The sequence below is a fragment of the Colletotrichum abscissum genome (assembly GCF_030869225.1).
Source record: "Colletotrichum abscissum strain IMI 504890 chromosome Unknown Scaffold_54.1, whole genome shotgun sequence".
NCBI lineage: Eukaryota > Fungi > Ascomycota > Sordariomycetes > Glomerellales > Glomerellaceae > Colletotrichum > Colletotrichum abscissum.
The window spans coordinates 124,436-151,376 of NW_026850476.1; the positions used below are offsets into that span (position 1 = coordinate 124,436).

The 26,941-nt window shown below is 51.0% G+C and overlaps 8 protein-coding genes across 8 annotated transcripts; 5 read left to right on the top strand and 3 right to left on the bottom strand.

Moving 5' to 3' along the window:
• Positions 1-1,449: 1,449 nt before the first annotated feature.
• CABS01_14441 (MFS transporter) lies at positions 1,450-3,291 on the top strand (the record flags this gene model as incomplete). Its single annotated transcript, XM_060547780.1, has 4 exons — positions 1,450-1,630; positions 1,696-2,124; positions 2,177-2,447; positions 2,523-3,291. 4 exons carry the CDS (start codon positions 1,450-1,452, stop codon positions 3,289-3,291), a joined length of 1,650 nt encoding a protein of 549 aa, XP_060393289.1.
• A 276-nt stretch (positions 3,292-3,567) lies between these two features.
• CABS01_14442 (glycosyltransferase family 2) lies at positions 3,568-5,040 on the bottom strand (the record flags this gene model as incomplete). Its single annotated transcript, XM_060547781.1, has 4 exons — positions 3,568-3,778; positions 4,013-4,444; positions 4,513-4,956; positions 5,015-5,040. 4 exons carry the CDS (start codon positions 5,038-5,040, stop codon positions 3,568-3,570), a joined length of 1,113 nt encoding a protein of 370 aa, XP_060393290.1.
• A 1,348-nt stretch (positions 5,041-6,388) lies between these two features.
• CABS01_14443 (uncharacterized protein) lies at positions 6,389-16,440 on the top strand (the record flags this gene model as incomplete). The annotated part of the gene is made up of 10 exons (XM_060547782.1): positions 6,389-6,854; positions 6,908-6,975; positions 7,031-7,145; positions 7,244-7,373; positions 7,433-7,598; positions 7,655-7,897; positions 7,956-8,797; positions 8,859-13,704; positions 13,775-15,412; positions 15,475-16,440. 10 exons carry the CDS (start codon positions 6,389-6,391, stop codon positions 16,438-16,440), a joined length of 9,480 nt encoding a protein of 3,159 aa, XP_060393291.1.
• A 1,175-nt stretch (positions 16,441-17,615) lies between these two features.
• Positions 17,616-20,192, top strand: CABS01_14444 (uncharacterized protein; the record flags this gene model as incomplete). Its single annotated transcript, XM_060547783.1, has 3 exons — positions 17,616-19,212; positions 19,432-19,456; positions 19,616-20,192. 3 exons carry the CDS (start codon positions 17,616-17,618, stop codon positions 20,190-20,192), a joined length of 2,199 nt encoding a protein of 732 aa, XP_060393292.1.
• Positions 20,193-20,885: 693 nt separating this feature from the next.
• On the bottom strand, positions 20,886-21,488 carry CABS01_14445 (glyoxalase/Bleomycin resistance protein/Dioxygenase; the record flags this gene model as incomplete). The annotated part of the gene is made up of 1 exon (XM_060547784.1): positions 20,886-21,488. The coding sequence occupies one exon, from the start codon at positions 21,486-21,488 to the stop codon at positions 20,886-20,888; it is 603 nt and encodes a 200-aa protein (XP_060393293.1).
• A 563-nt stretch (positions 21,489-22,051) lies between these two features.
• On the top strand, positions 22,052-22,754 carry CABS01_14446 (uncharacterized protein; the record flags this gene model as incomplete). The annotated part of the gene is made up of 2 exons (XM_060547785.1): positions 22,052-22,241; positions 22,309-22,754. 2 exons carry the CDS (start codon positions 22,052-22,054, stop codon positions 22,752-22,754), a joined length of 636 nt encoding a protein of 211 aa, XP_060393294.1.
• A 144-nt stretch (positions 22,755-22,898) lies between these two features.
• Positions 22,899-23,900, bottom strand: CABS01_14447 (short chain dehydrogenase; the record flags this gene model as incomplete). The annotated part of the gene is made up of 1 exon (XM_060547786.1): positions 22,899-23,900. The coding sequence occupies one exon, from the start codon at positions 23,898-23,900 to the stop codon at positions 22,899-22,901; it is 1,002 nt and encodes a 333-aa protein (XP_060393295.1).
• An 847-nt stretch (positions 23,901-24,747) lies between these two features.
• Positions 24,748-26,643, top strand: CABS01_14448 (uncharacterized protein; the record flags this gene model as incomplete). The annotated part of the gene is made up of 1 exon (XM_060547787.1): positions 24,748-26,643. One exon carries the CDS (start codon positions 24,748-24,750, stop codon positions 26,641-26,643), a length of 1,896 nt encoding a protein of 631 aa, XP_060393296.1.
• Positions 26,644-26,941: the final 298 nt, after the last annotated feature.

Below are 26,941 nucleotides of genomic sequence, written 5' to 3' on the forward strand. Positions count from 1 at the left end.
GGTGTGTGTGTGTGTCTTCGGGCAAGTACCTTTCTCCGTGATCAGTGCGCTTGCTGGTCGGGACAGAAACTACACAAGGCCCGCTGCATCCACGCATCGGTCCTGCGCCATGGTGTTCTCATGCAACTTTGTGTACATGGAGTAAGGTAGGCACTGAGGTCTGTTCAGCCCCTTGCCGCAGCAGTCTTTCGTCCTCCCTGCATGCGACTCGGGAAGGATCCGTCTCCGAAGATTCGCCCCCGAATCCTTCATCTTGGCAAGCGGCTCGTACTGTAACCTCACGTCGATAACAAGGAGCCCGCAGCATCATGCACCAACAGATACCACGAGGATGCCGGTTAAATTGTTTAGGCTGAATGCGAGTGGATACATCCTCCTGGGACCTGAAGTGATCATGTCATGTTTTCATGGTGAGCTATGTTGGTGCATATCGTCTTCCCCCACGTTGGTCTGACATCGTACATGTATCCAATGATACCTACCGAGATTGCATACCACACGGGCAGATATTCTGAGCACTCATAATGTGAGGCTTATGTGTTCGTTGTCCAGCATTAGGTGGTCTCCTCTTAGCGCCCGCACTCTTCAACCCCATATTGTATGGATGTAGCACGATCCGGGGTACCATACCCAGTTGGCCAGACACTAACGGATATGGTAGGTCTGCCGACGCGGCGACGCCCCCACCCATAACCCAGTGTAACTTGTTTGGACGTAGTTGAGCTTCGGTGGGAACAGACTTGACGAGCAGGCGGGCCAGCGGGGTTACATCTCAACTCCACCCTCGGACACAGGATCTCGACCGACTCGTACATACGCACATTGGACCTCCTATAACAGCTGATGATCGGTTCGTGTTGTTATCAGGTATTGGGCCGATTCCATATTTACCCTACATGATATTACTTTGTTGCGATTCAATACGTGATCAAAAGTATCGTGGACCATGGAGAACAGCTCGAGGGACGAGGATAGGCATGGTAGATATGGATAGGTACTCGTGGTAATGCTGCAAGCAGTTGGACTGGACTCAATAGGGGCCTAGCGGGAATTAAGCGGGAAGAACCCGGTATCCCGTCGGGCCTGGGAGAGAAATTGAACATTTGAACCTCAGGCGAGGCACAGAGGGAGGATACCCCAGATACTGCGACCAACGGGCTGTGCCGCTATTTGCATCATTCGGTCATCTGTCCACCTCACGTTCATAGGTCGAGACTGCCACAGTGCCAAGAGGGAACATCTTAGCCTGATTAGCATGGATCACACCGCCCGGCTATCCAACGAACCAGATTTTGTGCTCCAGACGGTCACCCCAACAAGTTCGTATTTATTGAGCAAGCAGATCTACTCCTCCTCGACTCAAGAACTTACAATCACTGTTTCTCAAAATCTCAGAAAGTCCCGTTGGTCTTGACGACGACTCTTTCAGAAACCCTTCTCGACAAGAAAATGACGACCGATCCTACGAAGTCGTCTCCGCCCGTTGAAGCAACAGCGAATCAACTCGAGAACCAACAGAACGAGGGAGAGCAGCAGACTACGGCCCACATGCAAGGATGGGCTCTTGCTTCTCTGACCATTGCCTTCATGGCTATTTGCTTCGTTCTGGCACTGGATAATACTATCTTGGGTCCGTAAACACTCTCCCAACCACGATAAATGACCGAAACCTTGCCTAACATAACGCACAACAAGCGACCGCTATACCTCAGATCACAAGCGACTTCCACAGCCTAAACGATATCGGCTGGTATGGATCCTCTTATCTGATAGCTCAAATGGCAATGTTACCGACCTGCGGCCGACTTTATGCGTTTTACAACATAAAATGGGTGTACTGCACGTCCCTTGTCGTCTTCGAACTCGGCTCGGTCATCTCAGCCGTCGCGCCAAATTCAATAACCCTCATAGTGGGAAGAGCCATTTCTGGCGTAGGCGCTGCCGGGCTGGTGAGTGGGACTACCACTATACTGTCTTACTGCGTCCCCTTGAAGAAGCAGGCAAAGTTGTCACCGGTTATCTTGGGTCTGTACAGCACCGGATCGGCGATAGGGCCGCTTGTTGGTGGCGCCATAACTGATAGCAAGACTCTTACATGGCGATTCATCTTTTGGCTCAACCTCCGTAAGTTGACCGCCCGCTATTTTCTCAATAGTCCTCAGCTGACGGACCTTAGCCTTTGGAGCTGTCGGACTAGCTCTGATATGGTTCAGCTTGAGGAACCCTCCACCTGCTGTCAAGGAAGGATTGCCGTGGCAGGATAAGTTACGCCAACTCGACATGCTCGGCGCTATTATACTTCTCGGTGCAACATCATGTCTGAACCTGGCTTTACAGTGGGGAGGAATTGTTCATCCGTGGTCAGACCCGAAAGTCTTTGGCTGCCTCATCGGATCCGGCTTGCTGCTGCTTTGTTTCGTGGGTTTGCAAGCTCGGGGCAAAGAGACGTAAGTTACCAGTGTAAACCGGTCCAAGAGACCTTTGCTTTGCATCCGATTGCATACTGACGCTCACTACCTCAGCGCCACTGTTCCTCTCCGTATATTGCGGGGCCGAACCGTCGTGGCATCATGTGGGTTCATGATGCTCGTACAAGTGGCCATCGTGCTCAACTCATACTACTGGCCAATCTATTTCCAGTCCGTGAGAAATAATAGCGCCAGAGACTCAGGTATATTTTTATTGCCCATCATCGTGTCCAATAGTCTTGGCACAATCTGTGCTGGATGGATTTCGTCGCGGTTTGGACACTATGTTCCTTTAATGTGGATTGGTGCCCCAATTCAGGCTATCGGAGGCGGCCTCTACCAGCTTATAAATCCTCACAGTCCACGCGGTCAATGGATCGGAACCCAAATCGCATCCGGAGTCGGTTACGGCATGTGTAGCCAAATGCCAATCCTTGCTGTTCAGGTGGTCCTCAAGAAGGCAGATGTGCCAACGGGCCTCGTGATCATTATGTTCTTCCAGATGCTGGGCGGGGCTTTGGCTCCTAGTATCGGGCAGAATCTATTCACAGATGCATTACTACGGCGTCTTACTCGGGTTGATGGAATCGATGCTGCGGCTGTGGTGGAAGTTGGTGCAGGGGAATTCAGGAAGATTGTCCCCCCGCAGGCCCTGGATGCTGTCGTTGAGGCGTTCAATTCTGCCTTGAAGAACGTTTTTTGGGTTGCTCTTGCTACCCCAGCCCTAGCTTGGTTGGTGAGCTGGGGCATGGAGTGGCGACAGATACCTGACACCAAGCGTCCGACTACTGAAGCCTCAGCCGAAGAAGTTTCGGAGAAGTAATTTCACAAGAATCCATAGCTCTGCGTCTTGTACTGAGCATCTTGCCCTAGTTCAGTCTGGACTCGGGATATGTGTCTGAAAGCCCCGTTGGCAAGTTGGGTACCCTGAGGATGGTCCGACGCATATATGCATGTAATAAAGAGTAATTTATAGAGAAGTACACATAAGCCGCCGACTTTTCATCTATGAAGGAAGAGTTCAATCGTGATTGCGGCGAAGAAATGAAATAATAGATCATCAAAAGGTAAGTCAACTTCTATTTACATCCTCATCGGATTATTTCATCTCTTGAATGTCTGCTACTCTTGTTAACCAGCTATCGTTGTTCATCGTGAAGTAGACATAGATGTCCACGACAGGACCAAACAGATCCATAACGATGAATCCCCACCATTGACGGCCGCAGTAGGGGTACTTTTTGAGGAAGGATTTGTAAGACGAAACCCATCCGCCCCAGCCACCTATCACCCAAGCCAAGAATGCAAATCTATCGTGAATAGCCAGTCAGAAGGGTACTGCGTCATGGGAGGTGTTCGAAGATGGTTAATAAGCTCACGCAATCCAAGGTACTGTGCTCAGAGTCTGAAGCCAAGCCCATAGGTACATTAAGGCCTAAATTGGTCGAGCGAGCCGCTCGATCATCTTGAAAGTAGTGTATGGATGCCTCCTGACAATATTGAATCAGCCTAGAAACACTCGACGGGCCATTTGTCACGCTTACCGCATCAGTTTTGGGAGTCCTGGGTGGACGAAGATGTATCCGAGAAACGTACGAAAGTTTCCTCTGTCCCAACGAAGAATCTGCAAGGCAAACTTATGGTCCTCAGGAATATTGGTGGTGATCTCCGCTTCGGGAACGTTTTGAATGAAGACCTCCCATCCGCTATCGAACACCCAACCGGTCAGGACAACGTCATCCGCAGTGTTCACCAACTTATGGCCAATAATCTCGTGGGTGTAGGTATTAACAAAAGATGGATCTTGTAGGATAGAAGCGCGGATGAGTAGCGTTCGAGCGGACAAACACCAGCAGCCTCCGTCGGCAGCAAAGTGTACCTCGCGAGAACCCTTCCACTGGCATAGGTCATACGTCGAAGTGGCTTCCCATACCGTTATAACGTTTGGATCTTGGCGATCAGTACGGATCTCAGCACTGTCTTATTAATTAGCTCTCAACTACATTCTGGTTTCACTCTGATCGACTAGCGAGGGTTTTCAGACCTCTGTATGCCAGCAACTGCGCCGACCTTGGCATTCTCAAAAGGTGCCAAGAGATATGGGAGCACACCTGCAGCCCGCCAGTACACGTCGTCGTCCACCAAGGCGAGGATACTACCTCGAGCAGCCTTGACACCCACAACCAGCTGCACTCGTTTGTTGGCTAATGGCGCACAGAGGATGACAATCTTGTCAGCATCCTCTTTGAGAGGCTCCAATAGTCGCACGATGCGGTCTCTATTTCGTTCAACTGTCACGATGATGACTTCTCGTGGCTTTGACTTCAGCCAGAGACGCATACATTCCGTAAATGTCGACTCAGTATCGATTGTCGGAACTATGATGCTGACATCCGCCGGACTGTAGCTCGGCTCCTTGGGTAAGGGTGCAGGTTTGTACTTGCTGGAATAATAAGAAATGACTGCTTTGTCGTAGACACTCCACGCCCTGCGTTAGGAATTGGTTATTTCCCTGAATCAGCGTTTGAGGGAGCGCGGACATTTACCACAAAGCGCCAAGAGCCAATGCCATCTCGAGATCCAATGGACTGTTAGAAGTCAATGATAATTAAAGAGACAAGATCGAGTCTAACTGAAGATAAGAATCCCACAGGATAGCTCAATTCACATGAACATGAAAGCCAAGAAGATGGATCTGAGAGAACTTGAAGGACCGGGTCGAGATGTTATACTGATCGTGGACCTAAAGGATAGAAATCATCATCGCAGATCTAATCTCTTGATGCAACTACCAAAGGCTGTAGTAATGACAGAGAAAACGAAACAGTGCCATGCTGTTACTTGCTAAGTGCATTGGAGAATATTGGGATTAGCCGAGAAAGTGGCATACAAACACGGAAAAGCGGATGTGGATTGCAGACGTCGGACGTCGGCCTCCTCTCATTCCCTTGAAATTGAAGGGCCCCAATGGGTTTCCAAGGTTCCTTAGTTCCCGGGACTGATTCCCGTGTCGCCTCCCGCTCTTAGCATTATCAACCCGCATGTGGCAACACCAAAACGACCCAACATACTCTGTACATATGTTACTTACGTCTGCATGTTCATGCAGATAAGTAACTCAAATCCTCTCCATCTTAATTTCTGGGCGTAGTTGCCCCCGCATTCGCCAATGGGACCGCTCCCCTTGACGCTCCAATGTCGTAGGGCCCCATATATTGCGTCCTCCCAGTCAACACACCAAGGTGGGGGGCCTATCTCTTCACCGGCATCGTTCTGTTACATTCCGGTAACATTCTTCCAACCTCTATACATGTGTAAGTCAAATAGTCTGCTGCCCACCGGCGGCGCAGTTGGCCTTCCTGGGGTGTTGGAAGGGGGCTATTGCATAAGAAAGCCTGGTCCGGCGATTTTAAATGAAAGAACCCTCGTTCGGTGGATAACGAAGTACCCTTGTCCGGCGATTTATCAGATGATCGTGAAAACCACTCTTTGCTGGATGGAGGAATCGACCTGCTAGTTCTTTCTGTAGATCGCGAGGACCGGAACTCGCAGGCGACAACAGAGCAAAGCTAACGCAAGCTGGAGGGTTCTCTGCAGTCTAGCCCTCGTCTCTGTCATGGTCGACAGGTACGCAGTGCTTCGATCGTTGATGCTCTGTGGATCAACGACCTCAGTCATACGATGAGGCCAATTCATGCCCATTGGACGCCGCCGAAGCTGTGTGTCACTGAATGTGCCCAGCCGGAAACTTGTGTTGGCATTGTGACTAGGTGGCATCGAGATTTGACAGACGTCTTAGAAATAAAGTGTTGCTACCGGCGTAAACGCAGAAACACAATTATGTCCAGAACTCTCGGCAAGTAAAAACGCCATCCAAAATTTGCGCAAGATTTTACACATCAAAGCTCCTATTCGAAATAATGCAGTCAATCGGAAGCCCAATCGCTATCATCGGCGTGGGCTGTAGGCTTCCCGGAGGAGCCAGTGACCTGGAAAAACTATGGCAGCTGCTCTCGGAAGGGCGCAGCGGCCGAACAAAAATTCCAAAAGATCGATGGCATGCAGACGAGTGGTTTGATCCGTACCCGGAGGCAAAGCAGTCTGTCGTGACGAAGCATGGCTTCTTTGTTCAGGACGACATCTCGTTATTTGACGCAAAGTTCTTCGGCATCTCTAGCACCGAAGCACACTCCATGGATCCGCAGCAGCGACTGTTCTTGATGACGACTTACGAAGCCTTGGAAGACGCCTGCATTCCCATTGATAGCCTACGAGGATCCAACACTGGTGTCTATGCGAGCATCTTCGAAAGGAGCTATGACCGCATGGGACACAAAGATCCGTCCACCATCAGCAGGACTCATCTCAACGGCACAGGAGAATCGAGTGAGTCATATCCAATGAATCTAGCTGATCATTCGATGCTAAATTATCTATAGTTCTCTCAAACAGGGTTTCATACTGTTTTGATCTTAAGGGGCCGTGCATGACTATCGATACAGGCTGTGTAAATCATACCTCCCGAGATCTTATTGAGTTTTAGCTGACTGAAAAACATTCAGTCTGGAAGTTTGGTTGCTCTTCATCAAGCTTGCCAGAGTCTCAAGCTAGGAGAAACCGATCTGGCATTGGTTGGCAGCTCTCAGCTCGTAATCCATCCCGATGTTCTTGCAATCAGTGAGTGTCCTGAATAAGAATACAGTTGGAACATTGCCTTTACCGCTTGTACTCGGTTACAATTTTATTGGTCCCCAAACTAACGACGAATAATTAAGTGAGTGGGATGGGCATGCTGAACCCGGACGGCAAGTCGTATGCCTTCGACTCCCGAGGTGACGGATACGGTCGTGGTGAGGGTGTAGCAACGATCGTTCTGAAACGGCTGGACCGCGCGCTCCAAGATGGGTGAATTCTTATGTTCCTAACTCTTTCATATATCAAACTTTGGCTGATGGCAAGTTCAGGGATCGAGTTCACGCGATTATTGCAAATTCCGGCTTGAATCAGGACGGCAAGACGTCTGGCCTGAATACGCCTAGCGGGGACGCGCAAGCCTCGCTGTCGTCGCGCGTATATCGTGAGGCTGGTTTGAACCCTGCGGATACGGCATACGTAGAAGCTCATGGAACTGTAAGGAGCCCTGGTCCTGATGTGCCACTTCAAAACACTAACCACGGAATGGATAGGGAACTCAAGTCGGTGACCGAGAGGAGATTGCGTCAATTTCCAAGGTTTTCTGCGAAGATGTCGGTCGACAGGATGATCTTTATGTCGGCTCAGTGAAGACAAATGTTGGCCATCTGGAGGCGGCTTCTGGCATGGCTGGCTTGCTCAAAAGTATTCTCATACTCAAGCACGGCAAGATTCCGCCCAATCTAGACTTCATCAAACCGAAACCGTCGCTCAAGCTATACGAGAAAAAGATTACGGTGCGTTCAAATGAGCATGATTACCCTGCGTTGATATGTTCCAGCTGACCTTCCTTAGATCCCAACAGAGCTTACGCCGCTCCCATCTCCTCGCAACGGCGCCCCAGCACGAGTTTCCCTGAACTCTTTCGGCTACGGGGGAACCAACTGTCACGTAATTTTGGAAGCTGCCGAATCAAAAAGTAAACCAAATGGTGTCAGCCAAAAACCGAATGGCGTGACGGGCAACGGTACCACGTCAAATGGACCCAACGGTGTCGCGACTAACGGGAAGACCTCCAACCACAATCACGAAAGCGAGGCGCCGAATTCACCGCAGCTTTTCCTGTTGAGCGCATCCACTGAGAAGGCACTTTCAACCCGGGCACAAGACCTTGTTCAATGGCTCAAAACTCATGATTTGGGGCCTCGGACGTTGCGTAGTCTTTCCTACACGCTCGCCCTACACAAGTCCGCTCTATCGTGCAGAAAGGCCATCGTTGCGTCGAATCCAGAGCAGCTGACAGCGGAGTTGGAAGCTCCAATGCCAGAAAAGAAGATCAAACCGTCAGCACCGATTACTTTCGTCTTCTCTGGCCAAGGGGCACAATGGCATGCAATGGGCCTCGAGCTGGCTAGGTCCTCATATGTTTTCAAACAGTCCATGTCGGCCATGGACGAAACCTTGCGTTCACAGGGCTGCCGATGGAGTCTTCTCGAGGAATTATCGAGACCTTCCAATACTTCGCGTGTTGGTGAGGCGGAGCTGGCACAGCCCTGCACTACTGCCATCCAGATTGCGCTCGTTGACTTGCTTGAGAGCCTTGCGATTCGACCGAGTCGGGTAGTGGGTCACAGTTCAGGTGAAATCGCGGCCGCATACGCCAGTGGTGCGTTGAGCCGGGACGGCGCTCTTCTCCTGTGAGTTTCATGATTGCATGCGTGGATTGATGCAGTGAAGTCCCAAGCTAATAGTCAACAGGGCATATCATCGCGGTCTGACTTCGGCTAAGGCTAAACAAATGGCTGATACCGGCGGCGCTATGATGGCAGTCAATCTCAGCGAGAGTCAAGCCGTACAATACTTGAAGAGAGCTACCAGCGGAAAAGTTGTCGTAGCATGTGTAAACAGTCCAACGAGCCTGACCCTTTCTGGCGACGAAGGCGCTGTTGACGAGATCAAGTCTGCGCTCGACCAAGAGGGCATCTTTGCTCGGAAGCTCAAAGTCGACACAGCGTATCACTCGCATCACATGCAGCGTGTTGCCGATCATTATCAGCAGGCAATCGGCGAAATTCGGTCGGGACAAGTGCGCGACGGTGTTGTTTTCTACTCCAGCGTCACAGGCGCCGTCAAGACAACTGATTTTGGTGCCAGCTACTGGACCTCGAATCTAGTTTCGCAGGTAAAGTTTAGCCAGGCCCTGATTTTGCTGCGAAACGATCAGTCAAAGCAAGAAACGAACATGGATGTCAGCGTGTTTGTTGAGATTGGACCGCACTCCGCTCTGGCGGGCCCTTGTCGACAGACACTCACGCATGAGGGAACAACAGCCGACAAATTCAAGTTCGAATATCTTTCTGTTCTCTCGCGAAATATCGACGCTGTACAAACCACCCTTACGTTTCTCGGCAGGGCGTTCGAGATCGGGCTTGGAATCGACATGGTCGCGGTGTTATCTGTCATAGATAACGCGGCAAAGCCAGACGTAGTCAGAGATTTGAAGCCGTATCCCTGGGACCTGGTGCCATTTTGGCGCGAATCTAGGTTGAGTAAGACTCACCGCTTTCGTCAATTCCCCCATCACGATCTTCTTGGTTTATTGGACCCGACCAGCACCATTCACGAGCCGCGTTGGCGTTACTTTCTCAACCTGGATGCTTTACCATGGCTGCGTGACCATGTTGTTGAGGGCTTCATGATTTACCCAGGCGCGGGCTACTTGACCATGGCTATGGAGGCAATGAAGCAGCTCTCAGAGATGAGAGGCATCTCAAAGCCAATTGCCAAATTCGTCCTTCGCGACGTGGATATCCCGAAGGCTATTGTCTTGAGCGAGCCTGAAGACGGTAGTACCAGTGAGGTCGAAGTTCAGCTCAGCATGTCCGCCGTACAGCAGCATGAGACCAGCGGGTGGCAATCCTTCCGCGTCTGGTCGTATGGAAAAGATGACACGTGGACTGAGCATTGCGTTGGCGAAATCATGATCGTGTACGAGAAGGAAGAGCACGACGATGTTGAAGGCACAAGAGAAGTTGACTTACTCCAACAAGAGGCTCTTGATTTCCTAAACACGGCCAAACAAGATTGTGACACCGACATGACCAAGTCCGATTTCTATGGCTTTGCCAGTCTGAGCGGAAACGAGTTCAGGGGAGCCTTCGCGTCGATTGTGTCTGCAAGGCACGGAAACAGGCGCGGGGTCTTTGAAATCTGCACCCCGGACATTGCTTCCGTGATGCCTCATCGCTTCTTCCGGCCTCACTTCATTCATCCAACCACCTTGGACGCTGCTCAGCAAATCAACGGCATTTTGTTCAAGAAGTTCATCTCGAACGCGACATGCGTGCCGACAAAGCTTCCCTTCCTGGAGATCAGCGGAAAGATGTCGACCAAGGCAGGAGACAGCTTGACTGGCGCGATGCAGATTGAAGCCGATGGACCGCAAACATCTAAGGGAGCAGGATGGGTTTTCCAAAAGGATGCTGATGGGCATCTTACACCCGTCATTCGACTTGCCATCAACTTACGCGCCATAAGTGAGGCACATATCGACGAGGATCGGCCTTTCGTTCAGGACAAGGTTAACCGACTAGATTGGAACTTCGACGTTGACTTTTTGACTGGCTCGTCATTTCTCTACGTGCTTTCGTCCACCCTTGGACTCGATGAGAACACAACGTACGGATACCACGGCACAAAGGTCTCGGTGGAAGAGGCTCGACATGGGTATCTCACTGCTGACCGTGCTTCTACAATCTGGATACGGGAGGCAGTGCGCCGTGTCGAGACCGCCGATGCCGGTACGGTGCCATCTCAGCTGGTCAAGTTCTTTGAATGGATGAAGAAATGGCTGGCATCTGAGTACTGCCGTGAGATCATGATGGATATCAATTCGGAAGACGAGAGTCGTACATTGCACGATGTTGAGTCATCCACCAGTTCCGCCGAGCTTCAGCTTCTCGCTCGCGTGGGGAAGGCTCTTCCAGGTATCGTGAGTGGCGCGGTAGAGCCCTTGGACGTCATGCTCGAAGACAACCTTTTGTCCAAGAATTACGAGAGTGGCACTTTTACTGGGGACTATCAGGCAGCAGTGGCATATCTCAGGCTTCTGACCTTCAAGAACCCGCGCCTCAGAGTCATCGAGATTGGCGCAGGGACCGGAGGCTGCACGAAATGGCTCTTCGACGGTCTTTCAGGCCAAAACGGCGCAGTGGGTCTTCCAGTCGACAAGTATACTTTCACAGACATCTCAAGTGGTTTCTTCGAGGAAGCGCGGGAGACGTTCGCCCAATGGGAAGACGTCATTGAGTTCAGAACTCTCGACGCGGACGCAGATCCTGTTGAGCAAGGGTTCGAGTCCGAGTCGTACGATGTGGTAGTAGCGGCCAATGTGCTCCACGCTACAAGGAAGATTGATTTGACAACTAGTCGCGTACGAAAGCTGCTCAAGCCGGGCGGTAGTCTCGTTCTTCTCGAAATCTCGCCTAGGGGAGCAGCTGTTGGTCTCGTAGCTGGCACCCTGACGGGATGGTGGGCGCACGAGGACGAGTTCCGCGTTGACACCCCTCTACTGCATCGCGAGCAATGGGCAGAAGTCCTGTCTCGAAATGGCTTTGGTGGTATCCATCTCGCGCGAGGATGTATGATGGTAGCCAAGGCTGTACCTTCTACGCCTAATGGAGCTCTGGCTAGACATGACGCCATTCTGCTTGAGAACTGCGCGGATGACAGACTTGATTCCATAGTCAAGGGATTTGCCTCACATGCCATCGACATCGTAGAGCGTGGTTGGGACCAAGTTGACGTCGAGAAGGACTCGGAAAGCCCCTACTTGGTTCTTGACAGTGCTGTCCAGCCACTACTCCTCGAGCCATCACCACAACTTTTCAAGTCTATCAATACTCTTCTCGCCGCCAAACGCAGAGTATTATGGGTTGTTGTGCAAGACAAAGCCGATCCGGCCGTCTCGGCGTACATCGGGGTGGTCAACACGCTAATCCGCGTCCTCCGCCGTGAGAGCGGTAACAATGGCCTCATCACGCTGGACGTCCGGTACCCGATTCCATGTCCAGATGAGACGGCAAGACTCATCGCCGATGTGGCACAAAGATGCTTTTGGCCGCCCGTCGAGACTCAGAAATCTCTTGAGCCTGAGTTCGCCTACGAGAACGGTCGAGTTCTGATACCTCGCGTAAAGCCGGATGCCGAATTCCTCAGGTGGGCGCGCAGTGGTACAACACCTGATGCCGTGGTAGAGCCAGTTACCATTCCCTACCAGGGCGACCGAGTCCTCAAGGCCGAGTTTGCGACGCCAGGCCTTCTAAGCTCCCTACGCTTTGTGGACCATATTGACGACTCACACAATCTCCCACAAACTCAGATTGTGGTTGAAGCCCAAGCCCACGGCATAAATTACAAGGACGTCTGCGTGGCTCTCGGACAATTGAGTCCTGGCACACAGATGGTTGGAGAATTCGCCGGCATCGTGACAGCAGTGTCTGAAGATATGCTCGATGTGCACAAAGTTGGCGATCGAGTCATGGGGTTCGGTGCGCAACCGTTCAGTAACCTGCCAGTCGCTCACGGATTTCTCGCTCATAAGATCCCCGACTGGATGTCTTCCACAACAGCAGCGTCTCTTCCGCATGCATTCGCTACCGCTTATCACTGTGTCACAAATATCGCACGTCTCAAGAGTGGACAGTCGATTCTCATTCACGGTGCGTCAGGAGCCGTTGGCCAAGCCGCCATTCAGCTTGCACAGCATCTAGGAGCAACTGCCTTTTGTAGCGTGAGTACCGCTGCAAAGAAACAGCTCCTGGTCCATGAGTACGGTATTCCGGATAGCCACATATTCTCTAGTCACGCTGGGTCGTTTAAGCAGGGTATCATGCGACTCACCCACGGCGAAGGTGTGGATCTGATCCTCAACTCGTCAACAGGAGAGTCACTGAGAGATAGTGTCGACTGCGTCAAGAGACTGGGAACATTCGTCGAGCTGAGTAGGAGTGCAATTCAACAAGGCTCCTTGTTGAATATGACCGCTTTCAGCAGGTCTATCACCTTTGTTGCTTTTGATATGACGACCGTTTCGGCGCAGGAACCCGAAACAATCCATCGTGTTTTGGGAGACGTGGTCAATTTATTTGAGCGCAAGGTTCTGCGACCCATTCAGCCCATCACCATTTACCCCATCGACCAAATCGATGAAGCATTCCGTTTCTTGAGCTCAAGAAAGCACACTGGCAAGGTTGTCCTCACCATCGAACCCTCTTCCAGGGTCAACGGTCTTCCGCCTAAGCCCTTGCCGTTGCAACTACGTCAGGATGGCACATATGTCGTGGCTGGGGGCCTGGGTGATCTTCCCTCCCGAATTTGCATTTTCTTGGCTGCACGTGGGGCCGGCCACATTGTGTCTCTTTCTCGGCGCTCCATTGATGATGAGACAAGGGAGAAGTACACAACGGCTGTTCAGAAACACGGAGGAGAGCTTCATATCCTCCAATGCGATATTACGAACGACGAGAGCATGGCGCGCGCCGCTTCTTACTGCTCGGCATTACCTCCTGTCAGGGGCGTAGTCCACGGCGCTATGATACTCAAGGTAAGCTATTGAGCGCTGAGCTCGTACTTTCGACTTGACACATTACATGGTCTTCTAACACAATAACTAGGACCGGACTTTCTCCCAGATGACCGTCGAGGAGTGGTCGAAACCGCTGTTGCCCAAGGTCTTCGGTACCATCAACCTCGACAAGTCTTTCGCTTCTCCGGATTTGTCCTTCTTCATAACGCTCTCGTCTATTGTTGCTGTTGTTGGCAAGTCTGGTCAATCCAACTATGCCGCCGGGAATGGTTTCCAGGACGCTTTTGCCCATGCTCACGCGAACCATCCTCATACGCACTACGTGTCAGTCAATATCGGCGTCGTTTCGGTCGATGCACACGGTGCCCTGAAGGAATCGGAGAAGGGAGATACCTCTATCAGCAGCATGAGAGCAGGTCTGCGCCAGAACAGTGTCATGGACATCTCTTTTGACGAATTCTTCGCCGATATCGAGTACGCCATGACGCATCTTGCGAGAGAAAGCAAGCTCCATCAAACGATCCAAGGGGTTACCCACCAGTCCATGCTCGATGTTAACGACGAGCACCTCCTGGACAACCCCGTCTTCAGCCAGTTGACCCGTACTCAGGAGAAGCAGGCTACGGGCACCGCACGCGCGGACAAGATCGATTTCGGGAAGGCATTGGGCAGTGTCAAGACGATGGCAGAGGCCGAAACCCTCATCCGCAACGCGACGTTGACCAAGTTCGCTGTCTTTCTCGACCGACCTATTGATGACATCAAAGTTGACCAGTCGCTATCCAGCATTGGCCTCGACTCTCTTGTCAGTATTGAGCTGAAGAATTGGATGGTGCGCACATTCCAAGTCAATCTTCAGACGTCCGAGCTAGGTGGCGGTGGCAGTATTATGGCTCTGACTGCAATCGTTGCTTCACGATCTAAGTTGATACCTGAAGAGATGCGTCGGATGAGTCTGGCGAAGAGCGACGAGCTCTCATTACATACGTCACCTACGATTGAGCTTGAGTCAAACAAAGAAACTGGTCACGGCTTTTACTGTTGCAGGAGCGTGAAGGAGCTCCCAAGATATCCGCTTGTCGACCTTGATGAAGCAGTCGAGGACCTCCTTAACAACATCGGTCACTTCTCCCTCAACCGAGAAGAGTATTCTGAGCTTAGTCGCAAGGCTCATGCTTTGGTTGGACCCAACAGTATCGGTCGTAAGCTTTACAATCAGCTGCGTATCAAGGCCGAGGATCCGACAGTCGAGAGTTGGATCGCTGAGCCCTTGTTGAAGGCACTGCACATCAAGCGTAGATATCCTTTGGCCCCATACAGCAATTTTCTCGGCACCCACTTTGATAGCACCACCACGCACTCCCAAGCTGAGCGAGCGGCTGCGCTCACCAGGGCAGTATGCGAGTTCAAACGTGATCGCGACAACGGCAACCTGGAGCCTGACTACCTAGGGGAGAAGGCGAATTGCGGCAATTCCCTGTTGTGGTTGTTCAACGCCTTAAGGGAGCCAAATTTAGGCTGCGATAAGATGTTGAAGTACCCGGGCAACGAGTACGTAGCTGTTCTTCGGAGAGGTCACCTCTTCAAAGTTGTCCTGCAGCAGGGAGATGACATCGTGTCGTATCAACATCTAAGGGCAGTATTTGGGGCTATCCTAGGCCTGACCCTTGAGGAGAAGAGATGGACGGGCATGCTGACCACGGACAATCGTGACGAATGGGCTACGGTAGGCACATGCGTTCATCACATCCGACATCTCTATCGACGAGCTAACTTAGATATCTACAGAATCGACGGGAGTTGCTTTCGTACGACGAGAGAAATACGTCATATCTCGACACGATAGAGAAGTCCGTCTTTGTCCTGTGCCTGGATGACAGCACCCCAGTGACGCGTGAGGAGCGCATCCGCTATGGATATCTCGGAGACTCCTTCAACCGTTGGCACGACAAGAGCTTCCAGATCTTGGTCACTGCTAATGGTCGCTCTGGAAGCATATTTGAACATTCAATGATTGACTTTATGACAATCTCGCAACTCTCTAAGCGCCTGCAGAATGCGATCGACACTCTTGGGCACGATGACGACGATATGGACCAAAGGAGCCAGGGCATTCACACCGCCAGCCTCGAGGAGATCCCTCTTTTCACAACTGCAGAGATCGAGGGCCAGATCGAGACGCTCCGCGAGAAATACTCAGCTGTCACGAGTGTGAAGCAATACACACCACACCTCATCACTTCTTTTGGAAAATCGATTTTCCTCGAACATTCAGCACCTATCAAAGCTACAGTCGACCTGACAATTCAGCTGGCAAGCCGTCTGTACTTTGGTTATCTCCCTGCTAGCTGGGAAACGGTTTCGACAGCGCATTTCCACCTCGGCCGCCCGGAAATTGTGCAGGTGGTTCTGAAATCAGTCGTCGAATTCTGCGATGCTGCGTTGGACAGCACTGTGCCGCGCGCTGAGGCAAGGAACAAGCTGCTACAGGCGGCAAGAGAGTGCAATGCGCAAATTGTTAAAGGCAGTGAAGGCCGCAACTACTTCCGACTCATGGACGTGCTTGAGATGATGAGTGAGGAGCAGGAGCCCAACGATGTCCCAGAGCTCTTCTCTGATCCAGTATGGAAGAGGAGCGGTCCACGACTGATCATGCAGACGATGATCGAGACTAAGCTGGCTGAAGATCCTGGTTACACGATGGAGGACCCGGATAATGTGTGGATGAATTACACGGTGAACGATGACTCGTAAGTATCACATTCTTCCATTTCTTATCCTCAAAAGCAGCTCATTTCTAACTTCATCTCAAGTGTGGAGGTTTGTTTTGTCAGTCCAAGGAAGGGTGCGGAAAGATTTCAGGCTGCCTTGGATCGCGCATCAGACATCGTCAAGAGCATCATCCAAGCAAGGTAGCGGGAGAACTTGAGCCTGATTTTTGGATATAGATCGTAATCATGATGTTCTTGTACAAAATGAACCATGGTACTCTTCGATCCCATCTTCCTTTAATGTATCTGACTTTCTCTGCCTTCGCGAGGCAGATGTAATAATGTGCAAGATGTTTGATACTACCTTAAGATGCTTAGCCCTAAGAGACAATGCTATTGGCGCCGCAACCCCACTGCCGCCGACAGAGTCATTTAGGAGTAAGGCAAATAGAATCATGCTTCTAAGTACTAAATTATTATTTCAAGTGTGTATGCGTTAAGGTTTTCAGGTCATAAGGTCTCCCCCCCCTCCCCCCTCTGCTTCCATGTCCCATTTCCTATTCTCATACTGCAACATCAATAGGCCTGAAAAGCCGAAGTTGCAGAATACATGCCCTGTGACCGGCCTGGTTGACTCAGCATCAGACGACGTACTATCGAGAATAGCCTTCGTGCTGTCGGGTATTAACATCCAAGCAAGAAAACCACTTCTGATGCCGAAAGTTTCGAGGGAAAATGTCCTGATGATAATGGGAACCCCAATGCAAGTGTTATTTCGACATAATCCCATTGTCCCCATTTTACCTACTTTAAATAAATACATGTGAGGTATTCTCAGTGACGGCCATGGAAACATACAACGATTTGGGTCTGCTGATACTTGTATACTTCTACATCGATCCACACTAGAAAACTTTGACGAGGGCCTTCCTCGAGGTTATATTGAATGGAATCACACAATATGCTGAGAATGCTTGGTTCGAGCTACTAATAAATTGTACCAAACATGTATCTTTCCGTTCCCGTTACCCCGCGTTTAAGTTGCAGGATGCAGCATTGGCGCCGTGTGGAGATTCTGCCGGCCTGCCGGTGCTCCACTTTGAACCGGTTACCAACAGATTCTTCATGTTGTTCTTCGTTTCTCAACCGCCCTTCCACATAGGTACCTAGGCATCTTCGCGTGGCTTATACTATTTATTTTCGCTTCATGTTTGAGCCATGGCTTGCAAGGCATGCCGCACGAAGAAAATCAAGTGCGACCGCGTCCGACCCGTCTGCCAAAACTGCAGACAACGAGCCAGTCACTGTTCATACGCCGGCGAGCGACGGGTACGTCGCTGGACGGAAGCCGACGCTGACAACAGACGTCTTTCCACCTCTCAGAATGACCAAAGCCCGAGTGTCATCGACCTGGGCCAGCGTTTCTTGCCGAGACAGCCCGATGCCGGCGCCGCTGCGTGCCATGTTAAACAAGGGCTGTGCGTCCAGTCTACCACCGGCTCAACACACCGCATGCCGGATGGAACGGCGCAGAATGACGCCGCATCAGACTTTCTGGACTGGAGCGTCACCATCGCCGCTCCTGCCGCTCAGTCTGACTGGCAGACCATGGATTCCAACTCCATGGCTAGCCTCTTTGCTCAGATGGCCCGCGACAGCGAGGTCATCCTCCAAACTCCAGCCGACTCCACCATTACCCAAGGTGAAAGTCTACTTGATAGAATCCTTGACGGTGATGAGGACTTGGAGAGCCTCAAAGACGCCAGCCCGGCCTTGTGGGGCCGAACCACCGACGGTGACGAATACACCGGCCCCTCCTCCGGCATCTCAACCGTTTCCGACCTTGGTCTGAACTGGATTCGAGAAAGAGTGCCCGACTCGGATCTCCTTTGTGAGACAATTCAGGACATACGAAACGCCATTCTCATCCATATTCGCCAGCCGAAGTGCATCACGCAGGACTTGACACTCGCGCCATCAACATCTCGGATTCTAGCCATCTCTCGGCCGCAGCTACTTGAGTATATCGATGCCTATTTCACGGAGGTTCAAGTTGTCTTCCCCATCCTGGACCGTGATACCTTTGACGTCCAACTGGCTGAAATGGGAGATGGTTCTGATATTGTTCAAAAGCCGTCTTGGTTGGCACTGTTGAACGTAGTGGTGGCTTCGGGGCTTCGAGCCTCACTCTCCGATGAGACTTCCGAGGCTTTTCGAACATCTGTTTCTGAGGCATGGGGATACTTCCGATCAGCTCTATCCTACGAGTCCCAGATCGTTCACGGTGCCACCGACCTATTAGCTGTGCAAGCAGTGGCTTTGATGGCTGTCTTTGCGCAAGGGCTGTCCAGTCCCCAGAGGCTCGAATATACTCTCTCCTCGGTCGCTTTACGGTTAGCCCAGAGCATTGGACTCAACTGCGCCCCGCCTCCCGAATGGAGTCTCTCTGATGTTGAGAAGAGAGAGCGCAATCGTGTCTTTTGGGCAGTCTACTGTCTGGACAAGTCAATTGCCTTACGCTGTGGTCGACCTGCGGTCATATGCGACGAAGAAATTAGTTGTACTTTCCCGCGAGGAATCGACTTGACCTATCCAGGTTCAGCAACCAACGTCACAGAGACAGGCGAAGGAGAGTTAGACGTCGACTTTTTCCGATACTTCACAAAGCTTGCGCGTATCGGTGGTGACATATCCCGGTCCTTGTATTCTGCCAGCGCTCTCTTCATGCCTATATCTCGGCTAGTGCCAGCATTGAATCGCTTGCTGCAGGACTTGGAGGGCTGGCTGAAATCTATTCCTATTAAGGTCCGGCCTGGTAGGCCACTTGGGAAAATCCTCGGGAGACAGGGGGTATCACGGGTACAAATCCTTGTTCTACATTCATCCTACTACTACGCGTTGTGCTCCATACTTCGACGTGGATCACCCATGTTCAATCAAGAAAAAGGAGATGTGGAACGCCTTATCGATAGAAAGTCTCATATATCGCACATAGAGGCTGCAAGGTCCATTGTCTTGCTCACGAAGCACCTAGACATCGAGAGCTTCACTCCGGCATGGTATGTCTCACACTCTTCTATGTCATTACCGGAATCTGGTCGTTGGACGATCCATAAATCCCCACACAGCTTCGGTTGTTTTCGCAGTTACGACAGATAACTCGCTTCGCTACTCTCTTACAGATGATTCACTATTTCTAACCTCTCACATGCTGGAAGGCTCGTCTTCTATTATCCATTCACAGCCTTGACTACAATCTTCGTGCATGTGGTGTCCAACCCATATGATAGCGATAACCAGAGCGACATAGCCCTCATGGAAACAGTCGTTGGATTCTTTGGTCGCCTCGAATATGTCACATCCGGCGAAGCTGCCTTTACAAAGACAACAGAATTTGTCCGACAGGCCCGGAGAGTTGTCGACAGTCACAAGAACGAGGACGATAGCCGGAATAAACACTGCACAACGAGCTATGATGATCTCATGACATCTATGGGAATGTCCCTGCAGGGTCATGCCTCTATGCAGGGTAGGTCAGCAGAGGTGACGGGTGTCTACGCACGCAATCCAATCACTGCTAGCCAAGACGTCAGTGCATCCAACATCACGGGCACTAGTTTGCCTCCCCAGCACGAACCTTCGCGAATGGAAGCCGTTAGCGAAGAGGACCATCCTGTGTCTGGCGTCGCGAACGTTCGAGAGATAGAAATTTCGCAGAATGGCCATACGATTTACTCCGACCTCGCTGGTTTTACGGTACCCAACATGGAAGACTCAATCCAAGTCCAGTGGTAGTCTACCTCTCAGGATCACCAACGGTTCCATGACCCAGATTCTTGTTCTGTTCGAGCAATCAGTGATTATCCTTTAATGTATAATTAAAGATGGCAAAAAATTGAAGGCATGAGGCTTGTTTTTCTACAGGATGAGGTGAGGAAAATTATTTTACTGGGCATGCGTATCACTGGAATGAAACGTCGCTGGTTAACTCCCCTATTTCACAGGCGAAAGATCCCATATGAATGAAGTAGTTGATCGTAAGTTGAATGAGCTTTTTTGATGGCTGCTAGCAATAATAACGCCTCAAGTGATGCCTCTTCCTAGCATTAGTTACCTGGTTCATTCCACGCACCATCAGAAAACGTTCTTGGGAACTTTAGTTAACAGAGGCCATGGTTGCCCCAATCAAGCCACTACGAAAACGGTTTTCTCGTAGATTGAGCGAATGGAAACTTTATCAAATGAACCAAAAATGCGACACTTCAACTTACTCCGGCTTGGAACCCAGGGCCGAACCCGGATCAAGGGTACGTAATAACATGGAGTTCTAAACCCGACAGTCCAATAGGCTCACAGCCAAGGCCGAAGCCGAGCCCGGGATGTTGTCTTCTCAGTCTTGCAGTAACCCCAAGCTAAACTCCTTGTGACAATTGTGACTACTGCTGTATAACAAGTACGAACAGTCTCATCGGCTAAGTCAAGGTAATATCACATGCTCGAAAAGTCCGGCAATCCGTGCGGGCCAATCTCGCGCCGCTTCTTCAACACTTTTTCGTCCCCTCCAGCGCGCAGGGCCCCAATCATGTCGTCGGCATCAAAGTCTACACCAATCGGGTTCTCGGTAAAGGCGTCGCTCATCATGAACGCAGTGGCCTCGTCGACCGTATCAAAGTTATCGACCTGCGTTTCCAGCATGTTGCAATCCGGGTCCTTGTAGTAGATGCTAGTCGTAGGGCCGTGATTGACACACCAGACGGGTTCGATGCCCCGGATCTTACGGTGGCGGTAGGCGAGCAGCAGAGCCTCTAGAGTATCAAAAGAGAAGGCGATGTGCTCAAGGCCGCAGCTCGCCGGGTTTTTGATCGCCGTTCCTGGAACCCCGATCAAAGCGATACGGTGGTGCTCGTTGTCGTAGGTGATGAATGATATCATCTCATTGCCGTAGGTGACGCTGCCCCCGAGGAACGTGGTGTAAAAGTCAACCATGCGGGGGAGGTTGCCGGTTCGTAGTACAACGTGGGCGAGGCCCGATGGACTCTTGACCTTGCCAACTGGAGCATCGTAGTCGAGAACCTTGCAAATTTCTGACATGCTTTCTTTCCAATTCTGACCAGTCTTCTTCTAAGTTCAGCTTTGGAGTACTTTGTAGGCTGATAACGATCGTGCTTTTGGGCGTGCAGCTATTGCGGTAGATAATTGTGTTGAGCAAAAGTTCATGTAAGTGAAAAATTGAAGGAGGAAAGTTGACGACATTTGTTTCCCCTCGTTTCTAAGGCACTCTGAGGAAATGTAGGCAATAGCACCAACTAATCGACTAACTTGGTTGAGACTAACGTCTCAATCCTTTGATGGTTTCCTTCAGAAATCTAACCCGAGCCCGATCCCGAAGAGACGAAAAGGCGACGAAAAGCGAATGGGCAAACGCGTCTTCGCGTTTTGCTAAAACGCGACGTACCGTCGAGCCACAGGTGTGTGATCTGACGCTGACAGTATTTATCTCTTATCTCCAGCTCACCATGCTAGATCCACGAATAAGAATTTACTTACTTCGAAGCTTGTTACACCACACCTTCTCTCTTCGAGATTTACTTGGCCACATTGTCATACTACTCTGTCATGATATCAATCACTTTTCGAACAAATCCTGACAAAAAATGAGCTACGTCACGAACACCACCGACTGGTTGTCTGATTCTATCACTTCCCAGGCCAAAAGCCTCATCGCTACTTTCTATGAGCTCGCGGATTCCAAAGTTGAGGACGCAGGAGATCGACTAGCCACCGAGGTATTCTCGAATCAAGCAACCTTCATTAGTCCTAGCGGGACATTTAATGGAACTGCAGGTAAGATAAGTCCTCCCCCGCGGTGATCTAATTAATTGAAGGGCGTCTTTTTCTATGCTAACCAAAGCCCTATGCGTGCTATGCTCAACAGAAATATCAAAATGCAGAGAGGGTGCATGGTCCTCAGTGACGTCAAGGAGGCACAGTATCTCGAAAGGGTTTGCGGCAACCCAACGCATGGGCACGAGCAGTAAGACTGAACTGGTCTTGCTTGGATCGGTCCATATGGAGTTGGTGAACGGGAAAAGCTTCGACTCGCCGTTTGCTGCTCACATTATCATGGGCTCCTCAACTCAGCGCTTAACCGAGCCTCGTATCGACTTTCTTGAGGTGTTTTCTGTGAGTGATCAATTCTCTGATAGGCGCTTCATTGGCCACATATTGATGCATTTCCCGGGAGGAAAAATCACCGCCAGCGGCGATTCTGAGTACGGAATAGGTATTCTGGTCATTGGGAGCTCTGCAGCAGGAGATTTGAGATACATGATTGATGTAGCGGGCAGACTGGGTTAATATGTCGTCAACGTTGATAACAAAAGACTTTCTGCCAAAGTACTTGTTAAGTTCACCCCTTCATTATGATTGCACACCATACAGAGACAGATTGACAGGTGCTCTTCCATAAGCGCCGCCTGCATGAGAAATACATGTCTTATTTCACTGTTTTCTCAACTCTCCAGCTCTTTGCTCACGCATGATAGCCATCATGACTTGGTCTTTAGCCCACCTCGGTAAGAAGCTAGAGCTGGCTTGCTGCAGCGCATGGCCCCAATATCCAACAACTATCCCATGCCCACGACCGGTTCGTGCCAGGGCGGCTCGGGCCATAGTCTGAGAATCGGGCGTAAATAGCGACGGAGCCTCCTTCAAGTGCGAAACATTCGTAACTCGACCTATCCGGACACCTAGCAACTCCACATTGCTACTATCATCGTCAAGTTTCAGCTCAAGACCCACGGCACGTGTCATAGTCATGAGGAACTGCTTGCTGGCGCTGTAAGACGCTAGTAGAGGGAATCCCTCGTCTGCCATGGAGCTAATGTTCATCACCAGGGCCGGCGCGTTCTGGCGGAGAACCGGTAGAAGCACTCTTGTAAGATGAAGTGGGAAGAGCGCATTCAGGCTGATGTTGCTGGCGATCCTGTCCGTTGAGCAGTCGACGAGAGGCGAGAAGACCGGGTTGGTGGGACCGCCTCCCGCATTGTTGATGACTAGAGTAAGATGTAAATCACGAAGTTCCGCTTGTATTGATGCAAAATCCGGGTGAGTCTGTGATGAATCGACGGGTTGAAGTGGCCGCTCAACCCCATTGTAGTTTACACCTGGCACGGCACTCGCGTCTGCCACCAGTATGCGGAAAGACCTTGCGGGGTATCTTTCTCGGAACTCAGACGCAACGATCGTAAGTTTAGCATGGTTTCGTCCATGAAGTACGACATTGAACCCTTGTGTCGCCAATTCAGATGCAAAAGCGCGGCCAATGCCGTCCGAAGCACCCGTCACAAGGGCCCAGGGCGCATCGCCGTTCGGAGAGATGTGCGCATAGATGCGGAGTCTCGAAGGAAGGGTGTAGATGGAAATCCAGTTCACTGCTTTAAGGCCGGCAAGACTGACAGTCAAGAGACCAACGATATATATGATAGTTTGAATGTACGCCATTGAGTGTGCGGGGGAGTTCGGTTCGTGAGGTGTAAGATGTGACGTGATAGTGTCAACATGCACGGACAAGATTTTTGTGGAGTATGAGTCCGTGTCGCTTACCCCACCTGAATCTACGAAAGTAAAGAAGACAACATTACATGCCATAGACCGGGGAAAATCATTCGCCGCGTACCGCGCGACATACGCCACTCCCTTCAATCCTTCAGCGTATCTGGTTTGATCACGCACTTTTACAATGAGGTAGCAGGGGTGATGCCCTTGCAGGAGCTAGCAGTGATAGCTACGGTAAAGAGTGAGTTGTGCCTGCGAGATCCTAGCACTCCGTGTAAGCTCGGCTTTAGTACGGTGTGCAATGAGATCCTGACTACGCCATCCGGGTACGAACGCATCGGAGAAAGCCCCGGTGATACTTCCCATGGTGATATCCTGCGTGGAGAATACATGTAGTTCTCTGCAGCGCTGAGATACGAGAGCAAGGTACCACTTTTGCATCAACTCTTGGCGGATCCCTGTACGTTTCTGCAGCTCTCAAGGTGAAGTTGACTCCATGTGGACTCATTATGGGGCCTCGAAAAAATAGAATGCACCGAGCTACTTCGTCTATGATAACTTGGCAGAAGAGGGGAGGGGGGGTGCAAGCCCGGTTCTCGGGCGATCACCTACGGCAAGTACTCGAGGCATGAGATTAGCCAAATTGCCGTCCTCGGGCGTACCTCGTATGTTTGGTGATTGAGCGTGGCCTTGGCTTTCGTTAAATAATCATCCTCTTTGTGGGCGATATCACTTTCTGAGCTTAGTCGTGTACCTAATCAACTTTCTACATCTGTTGGTTGCAACGATCAAAATGCAAATGATCCGAGTATGGCTTTTGATGGCATTGCCATTAGCCACATCGCAGATCACATCCACTGGCTTAACTCTTCTTTTGAACGGAATCCCATACTTCATCAGCCCCCACATCGCTGCAACTCTCTCGCTCCAATCTGGTGTCCCTAAAGATGTCGAGGATATCCTGGATTTTGTTCCGGTCGCGGTCCTGCCAGCTGCGAGCCGGGGAGATAATGTGTCCCAAATTTTCACCGCTTGGAAGGAGACTGACGACGTATTTCAATCCGGATTCATGCGGCTGCTCCTCAATCAGACAAACAACTCGGACACATCAATAGTTCAAGACATTCAAACTACCAATGAGATACCTTCGGCAGTGGTCAGCTTTACAACGAGGTCTAACGTGCCGAAGGGCCCTTATTTTCTGCGCAAAGGCACCGGAGATCTACATCAAGCGTACCGTCTTTACGACGATACTGCCGGTGCCTTCACCGAAGCCTTGCTAGACAACAGTGATGGCACTTTTCAAGTCTTGTCAGCAAAAATTCCCGGTTCAGCTACGTTCACCATCGGCGTGCCTTCACGATTATACTACGAGCCTTCAAAAATCAAGCCACTGGCTGGTGTCCGCATTGCCGTTAAAGACATCTTCTCGCTGGCCGGAGTTAAACAGTCAAATGGGAACCGCGCATGGTATCATTTATACCCGGCCAATAACGTCACGGGAACAGCCATCTCGAGACTCATCGAAGCCGGCGCCATCGTCGTAGGTACGCAGAAGTTGTCCCAGTTTGCAACGAGCGAGGTTGCTACTGTGGACTGGGTTGACTACCATAGTCCTTTCAATCCGAGGGGAGATGGCTATCAGGACCCATCCTCTTCGAGCTCGGGCGCAGGTGCTTCTGTTGCTTCTTATGGTTGGCTCGACGCTGCCGTCGGAACTGATACAGGGGGCAGCGTCCGTAGCCCTGCAGGCGTCAATGGCGTCTTTGGCAATAGAGCATCGCACGGAGCTGTGAGTGCCGATCACATCATGCCGCTATCTGAGCCTCTGGATACTGTTGGCTTCCTTGCCCGAGACCCAAAGCTGTGGGATAAACTTCAGGCTGTCACATATGGCTCCAACTACACTTCTCTGGCGGAATTGAAGCCGAAGTATCCGACCAAGATCATGACGGTGTCGTATCCCAACTCCAGCACTGAGGCAGGTTTACTTTTAAACAACTTCGCGACCGCATTGGCTAAGTTTGTGGGTGGGAACGTGAGCGCTTTGAATGTGGCTCAGCGCTGGAGCACGCGCGAAACCAACCCCAACGCCGAACTCAACTTCACCGAGACTTTCAACATCACTTACCCAGTTCTGACTGGGAAGGGTCAAGACGATGCGGTGGTCCAGCCATTCTTTGCAGATTATGCCAAACAATTTGACGGTCGTCAGCCGTTTGTAAACCCATCCCCACTGGCACGATGGGCTTGGGCTGCCAACTACTCCTGGGATGAGGCCATGCAGAACAAGACAATGTTCATGAACTGGTTCAATGATCATATCCTACCTCCGGTCAACGACACCCTGCAATGCTCATCCGGGCTCATTCTATATGCTGGCAAGACTGGGACGCAGTCTCCGAGGAACCGATACGACATCGCGCCACCAGCGCCATTCGCTGGCTTCTCAGCGGCCCGACTGTCTGTCTTTTCCGGATGCCCTGACTTGATATACCCAGTGGGTGAGGTGTCCAGCTTCAGCACCCTCACCGGTCATAGTGAGAAGCTGCCGGTGGCGGTAGGCATACTTGCGGCGAAGGGCTGTGATGGACTTTTGAGTAGGCTAGCGATCGATCTGGTGAGCGAAGGCATATTGAAAGTGCCGGAGGTTGGTGGTAGTCTTAGCGGTGGCCCAATTCTTATGTAGATGAATTGCACATATGCTATCTTATTTCAATTGCGATCTAGATTTGCTCCAGCAAGACGATGGCTTGGTAGATTGAAGACTCGAGGACGAGAAAGCGGTTCACATACATGGTTTTCAGAGCGTCGCTTGTTGCAATGGTTTTTGAGTGAAATCTCATTACGTCGGCAAGATTCGACGGGTCTTACACTGCTATCTGGACTAGGTATCTCAAGTTATCGCCACCGGCTCTTCTCTCATAGACATTCCTTCAACAAATAACTTTTATCCACAAACCCTTAAATCTTTCTACATTCAGGCG